Source organism: Mauremys reevesii, linkage group 6 (genome assembly GCF_016161935.1).
Source record: "Mauremys reevesii isolate NIE-2019 linkage group 6, ASM1616193v1, whole genome shotgun sequence".
NCBI classification, from domain to species: domain Eukaryota; kingdom Metazoa; phylum Chordata; order Testudines; family Geoemydidae; genus Mauremys; species Mauremys reevesii.
Window position 1 is genome coordinate 113824017 of NC_052628.1, and position 16159 is coordinate 113840175.

The 16159-nt window shown below is 48.4% G+C and overlaps 1 protein-coding gene across 1 annotated transcript in view; it reads left to right on the top strand.

Moving 5' to 3' along the window:
* The window catches only part of SVEP1 (sushi, von Willebrand factor type A, EGF and pentraxin domain containing 1), a 182207-nt gene that overhangs the window by 129097 nt on the left and 36951 nt on the right, over positions 1-16159 (top strand). The window contains exons 40-44 of the mRNA XM_039543266.1: positions 531-686; positions 4462-4525; positions 5966-6139; positions 7060-7233; positions 8610-8783. Coding sequence (XP_039399200.1) covers positions 531-686; positions 4462-4525; positions 5966-6139; positions 7060-7233; positions 8610-8783 — 742 coding nt within the window. The remainder of the gene's footprint in view (positions 1-530; positions 687-4461; positions 4526-5965; positions 6140-7059; positions 7234-8609; positions 8784-16159) is intronic.

The window sequence follows — 16159 nt, forward strand, 5'->3', positions numbered from 1 at the left end:
ATTTATAAACTCTCCCTGCTTGTGCTATTTTTTGTATTTCTGTTAAGTCAGTTTACAAGGGTCCGTTCGCTCTTGCTTTCCATCCCACAACAGACAAAAACTGAACATAAAAATGTAAACTACTCCCCTCTGTTTGCTGAACAGTTCTTTGGGTGTTCGGCTGCATAGCTGAAGCTGTTGACCGGTACACTGGAGAGGCAACGTTGTTGTCTAGGGGTTAGAGCATTGGATTAGGAGTCTACAGAGCTGGGTTCCATTCCTGGTTCGGTCACTGAGCTGCTTTGTGACTTTGAGCAATTCTCTTCACACCTCTCTGAGCTTCTGTTTCCCCTTCTGCCCTTTCTCTGTAAGCACCTCTATGCGAGTGTGCAAGGCCTCACACAATGGGTCCCCAGTCTAGATTCGGGCCTCTGAATATTACATTAGTGCAAATAATAAATGAGAATTATTGCCCACCTCTGTACTGGTAGAGCTCTCTCCCACATGTTTTCTGATTTTCTCCTTTAATAGTTATTTCTCTTACTTTTTAGCACAATGGCAGCTGGGTGCCATCATTTTCTGATGATATCTGTGTTCCTGTGTCTTGTGGGAAACTAGAAACCCCAGAACATGGAACTGTGCTTGGTGCTAGTTACAGCTACAAGGATGCGGTTCTTTATCAGTGCAATGCTGGCTATGAATTACAAGTAAGTCAACTGAATCCCCAGTATATGTACCAATACTACTAAGATTCACCCTTGTATTATCATCTTTATTGTTCTTGCTTATCCTCTTTGTTTAGTAGAATGTATTACGACTGGTCCTTACTGATTATTTTCTTAACTTCTGCCGAACGTTTATGCCTTTTTCTTGCTGTTGCTGTTGCCTATAGAATGATGCACATATAGATGGAGCTGTACAAAACACTTCAAAAGACCACTACCCTTTCTTGATCAGGTTACAATTCAGATAAATATAAAACACAGGTCAGCAATTCATATGCAAGAAGTGGGTGGAGGGAGGGAAGGGATTTGTAAGAGGAGAAGGTGGTTTTGGCCCTTAGCAAATTCAGCTCTTTTTTTTAATCAGTGGATTCTATTAAAGTGTTGCAAAGAGAAACCAGAACGGAGAGTTACTGATCTCCTGAATGTAAGCGTAGACTTATTTCCCAGATTCCTCCACCCCAGCTCAGTTCAGCGCTCCTGCCGTGACTCCACAGCTCCCGTAGTGCACCTTCCACCTGACTATCGCAAAGCACTTCACAAACATTAGTGAGCTCAGCCTCAGATATTCCTGGGATGTCGATAAATAGTATCTCACTTTTACAGATAAGGAAACGGAGACAAAGAGGTTGCAGCAGCTTGCTCAGATTTACTTCGGGGCAGGGCAGGGAGCAGAGTCCAGTGCTTCTGGCTCTGTCCTATGCTTTTATCATTAGCCAAGACTGTCTTAACAAAGTAACACTTAGTGGGGAAATAATAGCAAGTCATAACCTATCACAAGTTAGAAAACTTACGTCTTTCTGATTTTTCCATGAGTTATGAAAAGTGGCCTTTTGACCTTGTCAGAGCCTGCACTGAGCCCGGGAGGGGTTGTTATGGTATTGTGAGGAGCAGGGATGGTGAGGCAGGGAACAGTTCTGAAACAGAGAATACTTAGATTGTGAACTTTGTGAGGCGGTGACCTTTTCGTCGCTCTGTGTTTGTACAGCGCCTAGCACAGAGAGGTCCTAGTCCTAGGCTTTACTGCAGTGCAGATAAGAATAATGAAAATAATCCAGTGTTTAAGTCAGCCTGCTAGGGCTCAATCCCGCAAGGTGCTGAACATTCTGCTCCTGCCCCAGGCAAATATTTACGCACACGCTTTACTTTAAGGATGCAAATAGTCTCGTTGATCTGGAGAAGATAGACAAGCTCACTTTAATTAATTACTCTCGTTACAGTTGCTATGGCAACATCCATTTTTTCATAATCTCTGTGTATATATATCTTCCTACTGTATTTTCTACTGCATGCATCCGACGAAGTGAGTTTTAGCCCACGAAAGCTTATGCTCAAATACATTTGTTAGTCTCTAAGGAGCCACAAGGACGCCTCGTTCTTTTTGCTGATACAGACTAACACGGCTACCCCCTCTGAATCTTGTGTATCTGTTCAAGATATTGTGAAGCTAGCCAAAACAAGGAACCCTGCAATAACATGTGTTTATATTGAAGGCATATTTCATGGTGGTAGCTGGATCAAACTGCTGGACTGATTTTAGGACAAAGTCTACCTCTCTGTCAGAGACAAAAGAAACCCACTGTAAAATTCTTCCAAATGAAAAATAGTACTGCTCCTAGAAATTATTCCACCTACGCCCCCTAGTGGAGTCTTGTCTCCCTGCTGTTAAAACAGCAGCCCCCTACACTCCTCTGAAATGCTCTGCCGCGGCATGATGCCCTAAGTCCAAGCATACTTTAAAGTAAACACCTGCCCTTGGTAATAGGTGCTCTTCATATGGACATAACTAGTGAAAGAAATGAAACCCAAACTTAGAAGTTAGACTTAATGTCCTGTGACCAAAGAGACAGTTTAATTGCCATGTCCTGAAGAAGTGCTCGTAACTATTAGTGTGTACTACAATACGTAGGCAAGAGGATGAGTGACATCGCCTAGAACATGTGAGTGGGATGGGATAGAAATACAGTATTATTTAACTGAGAGCTCACCTCTGCCCAGCTGCTTTTGAAAGGAGTAAGTTAGGCCATTTTTCCTGAACTATAAAATGAGTATTGGAGTGAGGACCCATCTGAACCTTCTTGGAAACAGGTGAGACTCTGCTGGCAAGGAGAATGCAGAATGGTCTTAGATTCCCAACCCTGTGTTTAGAGCGCAAAGACCACAGGATTGGGAATCAAGAGATACAGATTCTAACTTTAGCTCTCCCACTGACTTCCTGGGTAGCCGTGGGCAAGTCATTTGACCTCTCTGTTCTTCAATTTCCTCAGCTGCAAAATGGGGACACCATTTCCCTGCTTCACAGGGGTGCTGGCCGGCTAACTGTGCCAGTGTTTGTGGGATGCTGCTACAGCAATAAACACTGTTGGAATGCTTATAAACAATTACAGATACAATCTCGGTCAGTGCTTTTTTATCAAAGACCCTAACCAGAGCTGTGTGGGCCAAAGTCTGCTCTCAGTTACAAGTGCAAATCTGGATTAATTCCATTAATTCCACTGGAGTCACTCCCAATTTACACTGGTAGAAGTATGTCCCAAGTTCCTAGTGACTGACTGAACTCACAGGGTCTGATTTTCCCCTTACATACTCTGGTTTTACACCAGTGTGGTTCCATCAACTTCAATGGAGTTACTCCTGATTTACACAAACATGAGTGAAAATGGGAGAGAAGCAGGTGCAATGACTACACTGTGGGACAGATTCTCATCACAACTTCAATGATGTAAACCAGGAGAAAGTCCAGTGGAGTCGACAGAGTAGCACAGATGTAAAATGAGGTGTATGTGAGCAGAGACTCAGGCCCACCAACTTGGCAATTTTACTCTCCTGTTTTGTTTCTTTAACCATAAATAACCTCTACAGAGCAGGACACGATCCACTGCTCTGAGCACGTGACTGCGAGAGGTCAGACACTAAATCCTGATCCTGGCTTTGACATTGACTCACTCTGCAGATTTGAGAAAGACACTTATCCTCTGCCTCTGTTTCCCCCAGCCATACAATGAAGATTCTGACCTGGCTCTAGGGGGTCTTGTGAGAGTTATTTAGTGAACATTTGTAAAGTGCTTTGAAGATGAAAAGTGCTTTAAAAGTGCTAAGTAGTATTTTGTAATCATTAGATGTGACAGTAAGAAACCCGGGAATCTAAATGCATGCTGCCCCTTCTCCTCTACCAAGGTTTGAACCCCGGAACGTGCACAGGATGCACCTCTCACTGGATTTCACCTGCTTCTTTTCTGTGGGAACTATAAATGATTCCACCCTAAATCCTGCATTCTCACCCAATTCGTGGTTGGTGGTGCTATTGATGCAACATCAGCTGATCTTCTAACTTCCTCTCTCCAGGACTGAGAATGTCATGGGGTTTTGGCACATTTTTTTTTCCCATTGAGCACAATGACAAAATAGTGCAAGCGTAGAGCATCCAAAGGGTTGCAGCAAGTCACAAGATTTTAAAGCAACCTTTCTCTCCATCTGTCCTTTTCAAACTCAGAAAATCTGTCACAGATGTTATGCAAGTTTTAGGACAGAATTCTGCTCTTGACGTTCAGCTGGTGGATCTTGGTTCCAACATTCTGCTCTCCCTCGGTACATGGATTTCTATAGGAGGGAACGTGTACAGGGAGATAGCAGAATAAAGGAGTCACAATTGGTCATGAAAAAATGAGGCAGCTTTGATTCTCTTCTCCTGCAGTGCAGTAAATGATACAATCCTAACGATTTTATGCTATTTCATGATCCTTTTCCTTTTGTCTAATAGGGTGATGCAGAACGTATCTGCCAAGGAAATAAACTATGGAGTGGAGCAGCACCAGTGTGCAGAAGTGAGTTCTAAATTAATTTGTTGTATGTCTAGTGTGGCTTGGGAGTATTTTTATATGGCAGATAAGTATTAATGTTCAGTTTGCTTTGTTTATTACTTAAACTGTACCTAAAACTTTAATGTGAATATTATGACACATCTTGCAAAATTGGTATCATCTGAAGATAATGTTGTTATTAAACCGCAACATAGACTTTTTTTTTCCTCCAAGAAAACAGCACTTCTGGACAAAGCTTTTCAAAGGGTGATTTTTGGTGCCTTTATTTTTGGGTTCCCAACTTGAGACACCTTCAAGGGTTTGTTTGGGTGATGGGACCTGGTTGTTATATTTTGACACCTCCTCTCTGCTGTTTAACTGAGTGAAGCTTTGGGTAATTATTATTTAACTGTGCGACCAGGCTAAGGCCCTTTCTAAAACTCCAAGGAAAAGATATCCAATCACAGATAGGAAGGCCAAGGAAACTTGGATAAAGCTTGGGTTAACGTAACCAGAAACTGTTCGGTTTTAAAGGTACCTCCCAAATGCAAACATTTTTACCATTTAGGGCAACATGTTGCTGACCTCTGAGCCACATGAAGTCAATGGGAATTGTGGGTGCTCAGCAGTCTGAAAATTAGGTACTTAATGTCTTTCATTTACAGAGGTTCTGTCTACATTACTGAACCTGTGTCGGCATAGCTATTGTTCCTACTGTAGTGTAGCTATGGGGCTATCAGTTAATCGCAGTTAACTCAAAACGATTAACAGAAAACAAATTAACTAGATTAAAAAATTAGTCGCGATTAATCGCAGTTTTAATGGCACTGTTAAACAATAATGAAGTACCAGTTTACATTTATTATAAATATTTGTGGATGTTTTTCTACATGTAGACACAGCATGCACCAACAGAAGGAGTTTGTCTGGTAGTGGAGGAACACCACCTCCCAACAGTGTTCGCTACATCAACTCTGCCATCAGCATAGCTTTGTCAACACTGGGGGTTTTATTGGCATATCTATATTAGTCAAAGGTGTGGTTTTTTTCACATCCCTGACTGATGTAGCTATGCTGACATAACTTTTAAGTGTAAACCAACCCTGAGACACTTACCCTGAATCATGATTTTGCTTTTTGTTTTCCTTTGCAAGTTTAACATCATTAATGTGGCTGTAAAGATATTTTCTAATGCCTTTGGCTAAAGCCAGCCTACATCAGATCTGGTTTTAGGGGTACCTGGCAAGCCCCAGACAGCATTCTGGGCTAGCTGTTATACGATGGCTTTGCTAGTGAATGGAATAACCTGGAAATATTTGCATACATACTGCATATATGAAGATTACGTTTCCTCCATTCTAACTGCTCTTCCGGACTCCCAAGAGAAGATTGAGAAGGGGTTGTGACTAAGACAGGCAGTTGGTAAAGGCATCTGATTACATCAACATATTTTCTGTGGTTTAGGGATCTCCTGTGGCCCACCAGAATTGATAGAGAATGGATCTGTTCACGGGGAGGAGTTCCTGTTTGGGGATGAAGTTCTCTACAGCTGTAATCGAGGCTTTGAACTACAGGGACCCAGCCGAAGAATCTGTCATGTTAACAGGCGGTGGAGTCCCTCAGCCCCTTCGTGCATGCGTAAGTACAGCTCAGAGCGAGATGAGTGCCATTCTAGAGCAGCGGTGGACCACCTAGGGGTAAAAAGCCATTGGTGGTTTACACAAGCGCTCCCCCAGTGCTACCACCAATGGAGCTGCACCAGCAGTAGTGCATTGGTGGGAAATATCAGGAAACGTGCCAGTGCAGACGAAGCCTACGTGAGCAGTTAGAGTTTGCATTTCCTCTTTGACTCTGATGGAGGCTTTGGTCTACAAGATGCTGCAGCACATTCTCCACCCAGTTGCATATTGATATGGCATGACTTGGGGTTGCACTGGGGAAAATGATGCGAAAGCTTGGTCTGTAATGTCTGGATTTTATTGTCTCATGGAATATGGGTCTTGAATTATCACACTGCAGTGATTTGTCATAAGGGTGCCAGTGCTGACCCAGCTGGGTTGTTTTGGTGTGAGCAACTCAAATCACTGCAGTCTGATAGTTTTGCTGTCAGAGCAGTGAGGTGTGACTTATTTTCGGGTGTGGCACAAAGTAGATATAATTGCTTTGTGCATTTCATAAATGGATTCTAGGGGCATTATAGCCTTTTGCAAGGAATTCTGTCCAGCCTTCCTCTCTCACTTTTTACTCCTCTACCTCCACATTGTGCTGCTGCAATGTGTGCTGATCTCTAGGTCCCCTTTCCACTTCACCTCTGTACAAAATGAGGAGTGAGAGCCTGGCTCTAATGCTGCCCCCTCTATCTGTGATTCTGTCCCTCTGAGACAATGAGTCACATTTCTTTATATCTTGCTTTTCCAGCCTCCATTTCTTCCCCTTCATCCTCCTTTAACTCGTTTTGTGAAGTAGGGCATGATACAGCGTACAAAAGAGAAGAAATACAAACAAACGGCTTTGTATAAGTACTGTAAAGACGATAAACTCAGAAACTTCTCTTCTAGGGATAACTTGCGAGCCACATCCCTCTATAGAAAATGCAGTGTCCGTGGCCTCAGGAAGTACTTACAGAAGTAACGTTACCTATGTGTGCAAGTTTGGATACCATCTTGTTGGGCCCCAGAATATCACATGTCTTGCCAATGGGACCTGGAGTAAACCCCTCCCATCATGTGAAGGTAACTGTTATGTTTTATGCCCCAGTACATATTGATCTAGGAAAAGCAATCCTTATCGTTCTTGCTGGCATACCAATATGTATATCCTACAGCCAGAGGATCAAACCTCTCTCTGGGAATGTTCTTCCATGGAGCAATGAAGTGCAGTAGTTCTTTTTATATTACTATTAACTGGCACCCAATCAGCTAAAAGTATTACAGGAAATGGTTCCTAGCGGGGAGAGTTATTAGTAAGACCAGAAGGCTTATCAGACAGAAAGGATATTCCTTTAGGGCCTGAATCTGCAAAGTACGATAATAGCTTTATAAACATCAATGAGAGCTAAGGGCACTCACCATTTATCAAAGACAATGGACAATGAGAACAAATGACTTTTCTCCAAGTGGCTCAGAAAATTCATGTGAAGAGCCATTTTTAATTATTATTTATTATTTATTTTTTATTATTTTAGCCAGGTTGACACCTCATGGTAAGAACTTCAAAATAATTGTCACAAGAAATTTAGCACACACACACACACACACACACGCACACACATCCCCCAACACCTTTCCTGCAAATTACTCAGCTCAAAGGGTGATTAAATATGTCCTGTTATTCCTGCCCCAAACCAGAATAAATTATAAGCATGAATTGTTTGTGTTTATAACCAGGAGGCAGAGCTGTCAACAAAAGAGCAGAACAAGTAATTGACAAGATCCCAAATCTGTATGGACATCCAGTTTTTTCCCCTCAGATGACACTGGCCAAAATCAACATACATGGATATAGATTAAACAAAAGTACATTATAAACTTTATAATGTGCATTAAACATTAAATATAAACTTTCCCCTTTCCATGCTCCTCTTTTCCTCAAGTGGAAGACAAAACATAGGGCTGCCTGTCATTTGAGTAGTGATGGCAGCACAGACCAGATCATCTGACTGCTTCTCCCTCTGGCTTTGTGCAATTTGAAATTGTCACACCCCATCAGACCAGTGATACCTCTAGTCCAGTATCCGGTCTGATAGTGGTGAGTACCAGCTGCTGCAGAGGCAGAACGTTACTCTCTGGGATCTCTCTAAGTGGAAAGAAAGGAACCACTGAAGCTCAATCCCCTTCAACTAACCGGTGTCCAAAGCCTCATGGCCAACCTTGTTAAACTCTCTGTGATCTTGTTAAAAACATGCCTGGATATTTGCCCTTTCTCCATCGCTAGGAGGAGTTCAGCCACCAACCCAACTATATCTTCTTCCCGGCGCTACTGATTTTTCAGTTAACACTTACTATGTTTTATTGTTCTCCGGTTGCTATTATAAACACTGCATCACTATAATCAGAGAATAAAGTGTGTGCCTAATATAGTTTAAATTAATGAATTTACTTCCTTGCAGAGACCAGATGCGAAGCTCTGGTTTCCTTGGCGAATGGGAAGGCACTCTATGAAAATACTACAGTTGGCAGCAGAGCAGCATATTACTGCGAAAGAGGATACAGCTTGGAAGGGGAGCCCATAGCAGAGTGCACAGAAACTGGAAGCTGGAGTCACCCGATACCGCTCTGCCAACGTGAGTGTTTGCTCACTAAGGAAGATTTCTAAGCGTTAAAGGACAAGTTCTGCTCTTTGTTTAAACCATTGTTAATTGAGAGTAAATCAATTGGCTTCAATAGGGCTAACCCAGCTTTATACTGTGTGACCCAGCAGAATTGGTCAAGTTCAAAATCAAATATATTTGCCTATCCCAGTTTTTCCTCACCTAGTGAAGTTCTGTAACTTAAGTGAAACTTTCCTTACATAGCGAAATTTAATCTTCCGCTGTTCTGCGGTTTTGGGAGACACCTGTGTGCATGGTAAAGAACTGAATAGTACTGAGGCACATTAAAAATAACATCCGCCTACAAATGTTTGTGAAATTGAGAGAGTAAACTGTTCAGCAGCAGGTGACTTGATTTGGGAAAGAGCTTTAAATGGATTTGAATCTGCCACTCTGCCCCCCATGTAACCTTATTTGTCTGTAACTGATCTTAGATCTGTCTTGCGTTACACTAGCTGGATCATCTCATTTTTTTAAACAAGAGACCAATGTGTCTCTAGCTTCATAGAAGAAGCATCCCCTCTGCTGTTGTACTGAATCCTTGTCACATTTGTCATGCAACTCGTCCTATTGAAATCAATGGAAATGCTCTCATGAGGAAGGCCGGGAGGGTTTAGCCCAAAATTACAGTGCGCAGGAACAATAGGTGACCTGTAAACTCTGTTGAATGTTAATACTCTTCACCGTGTGAACCCTTAGGGACAGATTTCCTGGCACTCTGCCACTTCTTTACACTGTTCCGATGCCGCTAAGCTGCTGTAAATCCAACTGAACCCAAAGGATCTGCTTCTCGTTTACACTAAAACCCCTTTACATTGCTCTAGCAGTGCAGGGGAATCTTAAAGCAATGTAAATTACATTGACGTCCTCTTCAATGCCCGTTTCTACTGCCAGGGTGAAATCCTGAGCCCACTGAAGTCGATGGGAGTTCTTCTTTGAGTGGCTGCTCATGTGTACTCCACAGTAGGTGTGTGTGCTCACCACGTGCACCGGTGCTGGAAGTTTTTCCCCTAGCAGTACCCGTAGGGGGGAGCACCCCCCATGACCCCTGGAGTGGCACCTGCCTGGCACAGTATAAGGGGAGCTGCGCGCTCCCCCCACCCTCAGTTCCTTCTTGCCGCCAGTGAAGGTGCATCAGAACTGCTCAGCTCCAGCTTTGCTGCAGCTTGTCCCCAGAACTGTTCGTTCGTTCATTAGTACCTGTAGCCAGTTAGCTATTTCAAGTATCAGAGGGGTAGCCGTGTTAGTCTGGATCTGTAAAAGCAGCAAAGAGTCCTGTGGCACCTTATAGACTAACAGGCGTATTGGAGCATAAGCTTTTGTGGGTGAATACCCACTTCGTCGGATGCATGGTGCCACAGGATTCTTTGCTGCTTTAGCTATTTCAGTTAGTTTAGTTAGTTAAGTTAGTTAGATTTAAGTTGTGCAGCTCTTGTAGGCATTCTATGCCCAGGAGTGACCCACATGCGGACTGTCTGCGCTCCTTGGGCGAAACCCACATCAGCGAAAGGTGCAAGATCTGCAAGTCGTTCAAGCCCCGGACCAAAAAAGAAAGGGACATTAGGCTCCAGGCCATCCTGATGGAGTGGGCACTGGCCCCGACCCCGGCACACTGCTCTGAACCAGTACCCGGCATCAGTACACGGAGACCCTCCAGTACCATCAACCAGTCAGCCACGGGGGACACCAAGAGGACCAGAATGACTCCCTCTTGCAACAGCACCGAGGGAAGTCTGGGACAGAGGCCAGGCCCATGTCAGGCAACCCACAATCCCCACCGGGCCCTAGGCCTCCGACTCACATTGAGTGGAGTAGCCCGGCCCCTTCGGAGCAGCATAGATGGCATCCGGACATCTGGAGCCTGAGGTAGTAGCCTACCTCAGGCTCCAGATGTCCGGATGCCATCTATGCCCAAAGCCCTCCAGGCGGCCAGGGACGTCATGACCACGCCAGTGCCCGGAGCTCTGCCGATGTCGGCCCCACGCTCCAGGGGCAAGCCTGATACCGGTCTTGGTCGAGGGAACATTCCCGACACCGCTCAGCGACCATTCAGGGCTCAGTCCATGTGGATCGCCCCCAATGCCGGCCAGACTGTCTGGATGGGTGCTGTCCAGCCGAGACTCCTGGCACCTCTCGTCTTCACGGAGCGAATATTGATGGGACCGTGGCGTACGTCGCCAACAGTCCTCATCTTGAAGGAGGTACTGCTGTCGGTCACGGCACAACCGTCAATGCCGTTCCCGCTTGGACTCACACTCCAAGTCTCCGCCAAGGCACCGTAGCCCCGGGCGTCGATCGCCAGCGTCTTGCTGTCGCAGGTCTGCCCATCAAGGCCCTTTGTGGAGCAGCTACTACTGTCAGTGCCGTTCCTCCACCTCGAGATCACGTTCCCATGGCCGATGCAGATTCCGTCACCGCCAGGGGCAGCAGTGGGTCATACGCCAGCCCAGCCTCCACTCACAGCCGCCCGTCTACAGGCCAGGCTAGCCAGCCTGAACTGCCGGCCCCTCCGTGCCTCAGCAAGTGCAGTGGCACCGAGCATCGTGGCCAGCCCAGTGGTACCAGTGGGTACCGTGGCCTCCAGCACAGCCCCCAGTGGGGACTCGCTCGGTGGCCGGGGCGTTGGAAGCACCGTTGTCCTCCATCCCTAGACCGCCAAGAAAGGAGTCAGTGGGATCCGTGTCCTCAGCACCGTGCCCGGAGTCCAACCAGGTGGTGGATCCTCCGGTGCTGGGTGGCACCCAAAGCACTGCACCGGCCCGTCCGGAGGAGCTGATTGCAGCCCCCCCCCCCCTCTGTCCTCCAGGAGGACTACCAGGCCCACCAAGACCTCTTAAAAAGGGTGGCAGCGAGCCTCCACCGCCAGGCAGAGGAGATGGAGGAGCCCTCAGACTCCCTGCTCAATGTGCTGTCCCCCTCGGCGCCAGGCAGGGTGGCCTTGCTGCTCCATGAAGGGGTGGCAAGAATTTCAAATGCCCTGTGGCAAACACCAGCCTCGTTGGCTCCCATCTCTAAGAAGGCGGAAGGCAAGTACTTTGTACCCACTAAGGGGCAGGAATATTTGTATACCCACCCGGCGCCCAGCTCCTTGGTGGTCGAGTCGGTCAATCACAGAGAGTGACGGGGCAGCCAGCCCTGACCCCTAAGAACAAAAACTCTCAGAGGCTGGATACTTTCGGGAGAAAAGTTGATTCGTCCTCAAGCTTCCAGCTAAGAGTAGCAAACCATCAGGCTTTCCTGGGTCGCTACGAGTTTAATCTCTGGGGATCCCTCCCCAAGTTCAAGGACTCCCTCCGGGAGCACAATAAAAAGGAGTTTAAGGCGCTCGTGGAGGAAGGGGCAGCGGCCGCAAGGGCATCCCTGCAGGCCACTTCGGATGCAGCGGACAAAGTCGCATGGTCCATGGCCTCGGCGGTGTCCATGAGACGGGTGTCATGGCTCCTGCTCTCTGGGCTACCCAGCGAAGCACAATTGTCAATGCAGGATCTCCCTTTCAACGGGAAGGCGCTGTTTGCTGAGGAAACAGACATAAGACTGCATAGCATGAAAGACTCCCGAATGACCCTCCAGACCTTGGGCCTCTATGTCCCTGCTCTGGCAAAACCCAAGTTCAAGCCACAGCAGGCTCCTGCCCAGGCCGCCCTCCTGAAGTATGAGGCCGCCCAGAAGAATCAATGGGACTATAGAAAACGCTCACAGAGGCAGTCTCGACCTGCCTCCCAGCCTGGGTCCTCTAAAGGCAAGCAGGCGGGTAAAAAGCGTTTTTGACAGGACGCTCGGGGGTACCCCGCCAGTTCTCAGCAGGGACCCACCTCCAATAAATTGGGCTCCTTTTCCCAATCGGTTATGTGCTTTCCTCCCAGAATGGTCACGGCTCACCTTGGACCGTTGGGTCCTCAACACCATATCCCAGGGTTACACCCTTCAGTTTACCTCTTCCCCGCCCAACCACCCCCTGCCCCCATCCCTCTTGAGGGACCCATCACATGAGGCTCTGCTCGAGCAGGAGGTCGGGCAGCTCTTGGAACTGGGAGCGATAGAGGCGGTGCCCAAGGAGTTCCTGGGCAAGGGGTATTACTCCCAGTATTTCCTTATCCCAGAGGCCAAAGGGGGGCTCAGGCCCATCATGGACCTGCGAGGCCTGAACCAGTACATGGTGAAACTCAAGTTCCGCATGGCTTCCCTGGCCTCCATCATCCCCTCCCTGGATCCCTGGGACAGGAACACAGCCCTCGATCTACAGGACGTATACTTCCACATCCACATATTCGAGGGGCACAGGCGCTTCCTCCGTTTTGTGGTGGGACAGAATCACTTCCAATTCACGGTCCTCCCGTTTGGCCTGTCCACTGCCCCCAGGGTCTTCACAAAGTGCATGTCGGTGGTAGTAGCCTACCTCAGGCACCAGGGGTCCAGATATTCCCCTAGCTGGACGAATGGCTGCTCAAGGGCACCTCCCGGTCACAGGTGAGGGACCATGTGGCTCTCCTCCTGTCCACCTGCAATGCCCTGGGCCTGTTGGTAAACAACGCCAATTCCACATTAGTCCTGGTCCAACGCATAGAGTTTATCGGGGCATTCCTGGACGCAACGTCGGCCAGGGCCTCTCTCCCCCCAGACGGGTTTGAGACCCTGACAGGGCTCATCGACTCGATCGCAAGGTTCCCAGTGACAACAGCCAGGGCTTGCCTGCAGCTGCTAGGTCACATGTCGGTGTGCACGTATGTGGTCCGCCACACCAGACTCAGGATGAGGCCCCTCCAGCTCTGGTTGGCCTCGCAGTTCTCCCAGGCCACGGACAGAATGGACAAGGTCCTCACCGTGCCGAACTCGGCGATCACCTCCCTGTGGTGGTGGTCCGCCCCAAGCAACATGCTCCAAGGCGTCCCCTTCAGGGACAGGGCCCCGTTGTTGGAGCTGGTGTCTAATGCATGACCTGGGTTGGGGGGCCCATGTGGGGAATTTTCAGACCCAAGGCCTGTAGTCTCTGCAAGTCCTGACCCTTCACATAAACGTCAAGGAACTCAGGGCGACTGCCGTGTATGGCCTTCCGCTCGCACCTGAAGGGCAAGGTAGTCAGGGTCCTCACGGACAACATGGCCTCAACGCTCTATATCAACAGACAAGGCGGGGCCCGATCCTCTGCCCTCTGCCACGAAGCCCTCAACCTCTGGGACTTCTGTATAGCCCACGGCATCCACCTAAAAGCCTTTCATCTGCCAGGCGCCCGGAACGTGAAGGCGGATCGCTTGAGCAGAGACTTTTCCTCTCAGCACGAGTGGTCTTTACACCCAGAAGTGGCCCACCAGCTCTTCCAAAGGTGGGGAACTCCCCAGGTGGACCTATTGGCCACCCGGCAGAACTGACGATGCCCCCAGTTCTGCTCCAGGAGGGGCCTAGAGAAGGGCTCTATCTCCAATGCCTTTATCTTAGTCAGGCCAGCTTCTCTATGCCTTTCCCCCATTCCCTCTGATCAGCAGGGTCCTGGATAAAATAAAGACAGACAAAGCCAGGGTCCTCCTCATTGCCCCGGCGTGGCCCAGGCAGCACTGGTACGGGACCCTCTCGGGCCTGGCGGTGGCTCTTCCGTGGCCGTTGCCACTCTGCCCAGACGTACTCTCTCAGGACCAGGGCCGCCTCCTCCACCCCAACATGGCAGCTTGTCACCTCACAGAATGGCTGCTCAATGGCTAGGTGGCAAGGAGAGGACATGCTCAGAACAGGTTCAGCGCGTCCTCCTCGAAAGTAGACGGCCCTCCACTTGCCACTCCTACATGGCGCTGTGGTCTCAGTTTTCTAGGTGGGCGGCGAACCAAGGTGTGTCCCCAACGGCCACCCTGATCCAGCTTATCCTTGATTACCTCCTTCACCTGAGGGCCCAGGGCCTGGCACCCTCATCAGGGTGCACCGGGCGGCCAAATCGGCCTTCTGTCCCCTGGTGCAAGGACACACTGTGTTCTCCCATGCTATGACCGGCCGATTCCTTAAGGGTTTGGACCAGCTTTACCCATATTCTAAGCCCCTGGTCCCACAATGGGACCTGAATCTGGTGCTGGCTCATCTTACGAGGCTCCCGTTTGAACCGTTAGCCACGTGTTCCTGGTCTCACCTCTCGTAGAAGGTGGCCTTCCTGGTTGCTATCACATCGGCCAGGCGGGTCTCGGAGCTCAGGGCCCTGACGTCCGAGCTGCCATATCCGATCTTTCATAAGGACAAGGTCCAGCTCCGCCCACACCCCACGTTCCTCCCAAAGGTGGTCTCCGCATACCACATGGGTCAAGACATTTTTCTACCAGTCCTCTGCCTCAAGCCTCACATGACTAGTGAGGAGCGCTGTCTCCACACGCTCGATGTGAGGTGGACTCTGGCTTTCTACCTCAAGCAGACCAAGCCGTTCAGAAAGTCCTCGCAACTGTTTGTCACCTCGGCTGAGCGCGCAAGAGGCAAGCCCATTTCCACTCAGTGGCTGTCCAGCTGGATCACTTCATGCTCCTGTTTTGAGCTGGCAGGTGTCCCCCCGCCGTCCATTGTGAGGGCACACTCGACTCGGGCACAGGCCTCGTCGGCTGCTTTTGTGGCCCACGTCCCATTACAGGACATTTGTAGGGCCGCCACATGGTCTTCGGTTCACGCGTTCACCTCGCACTATGCGATAATCTCCCAAACCAGGGATGATGCCGGGTTCGGCAGGGCGGTACTCCATCCCGAGAACTTGTGAACTCCTACCCACCTCTAGAAGGTATAGCTTGGAATCACCTATTAGGGAATACACATGAGCAATCACTCGAAGAAGAAAAGTTAGTTACCTTTTCGTAACTGGTGTTCTTCAAGGTGGGTTGCTCATGTCTATTCCACATCCCACCCTCCTTCCCCTCTGCTGGAGTTGTCTGGCAAGAAGGAACCGAGGGTCGGGGAAGCGCGCAGCGCCCCTTATACCACGTCAGGCAGGCGCCACTCCAGAGGTGTGGGGGGCACTCATCCCCTATGGGTACCACTAGGGGAAAAACTTCCACCAGTGCACATGGCGAGCACACACACCTACTATGGAATAGACATGAGCAACGCCTCTTGAAGAACGGCAGTTACAGAACGAGTAACTGTCTCTTTTGCCATTGGTTTCAGCAGAGCCAGGTTTTCATCTCCAGAACATGGTGTAAGGTAACATTCGTGTAAATGAGAATCAGGCCTGTTATCTTCATTTCGTGACCTCCAGCCTCACAACTGTTTAAAGATTAAACTTGGGAGCAATCAATCCATTCATTCTGCTGGTTTTGCAATTTGATGATGAAAAGAGGGAGCAAGTTTGCAGACATGCTTTACAAATATTTTTTTCTTTCCCCCCACCCCAC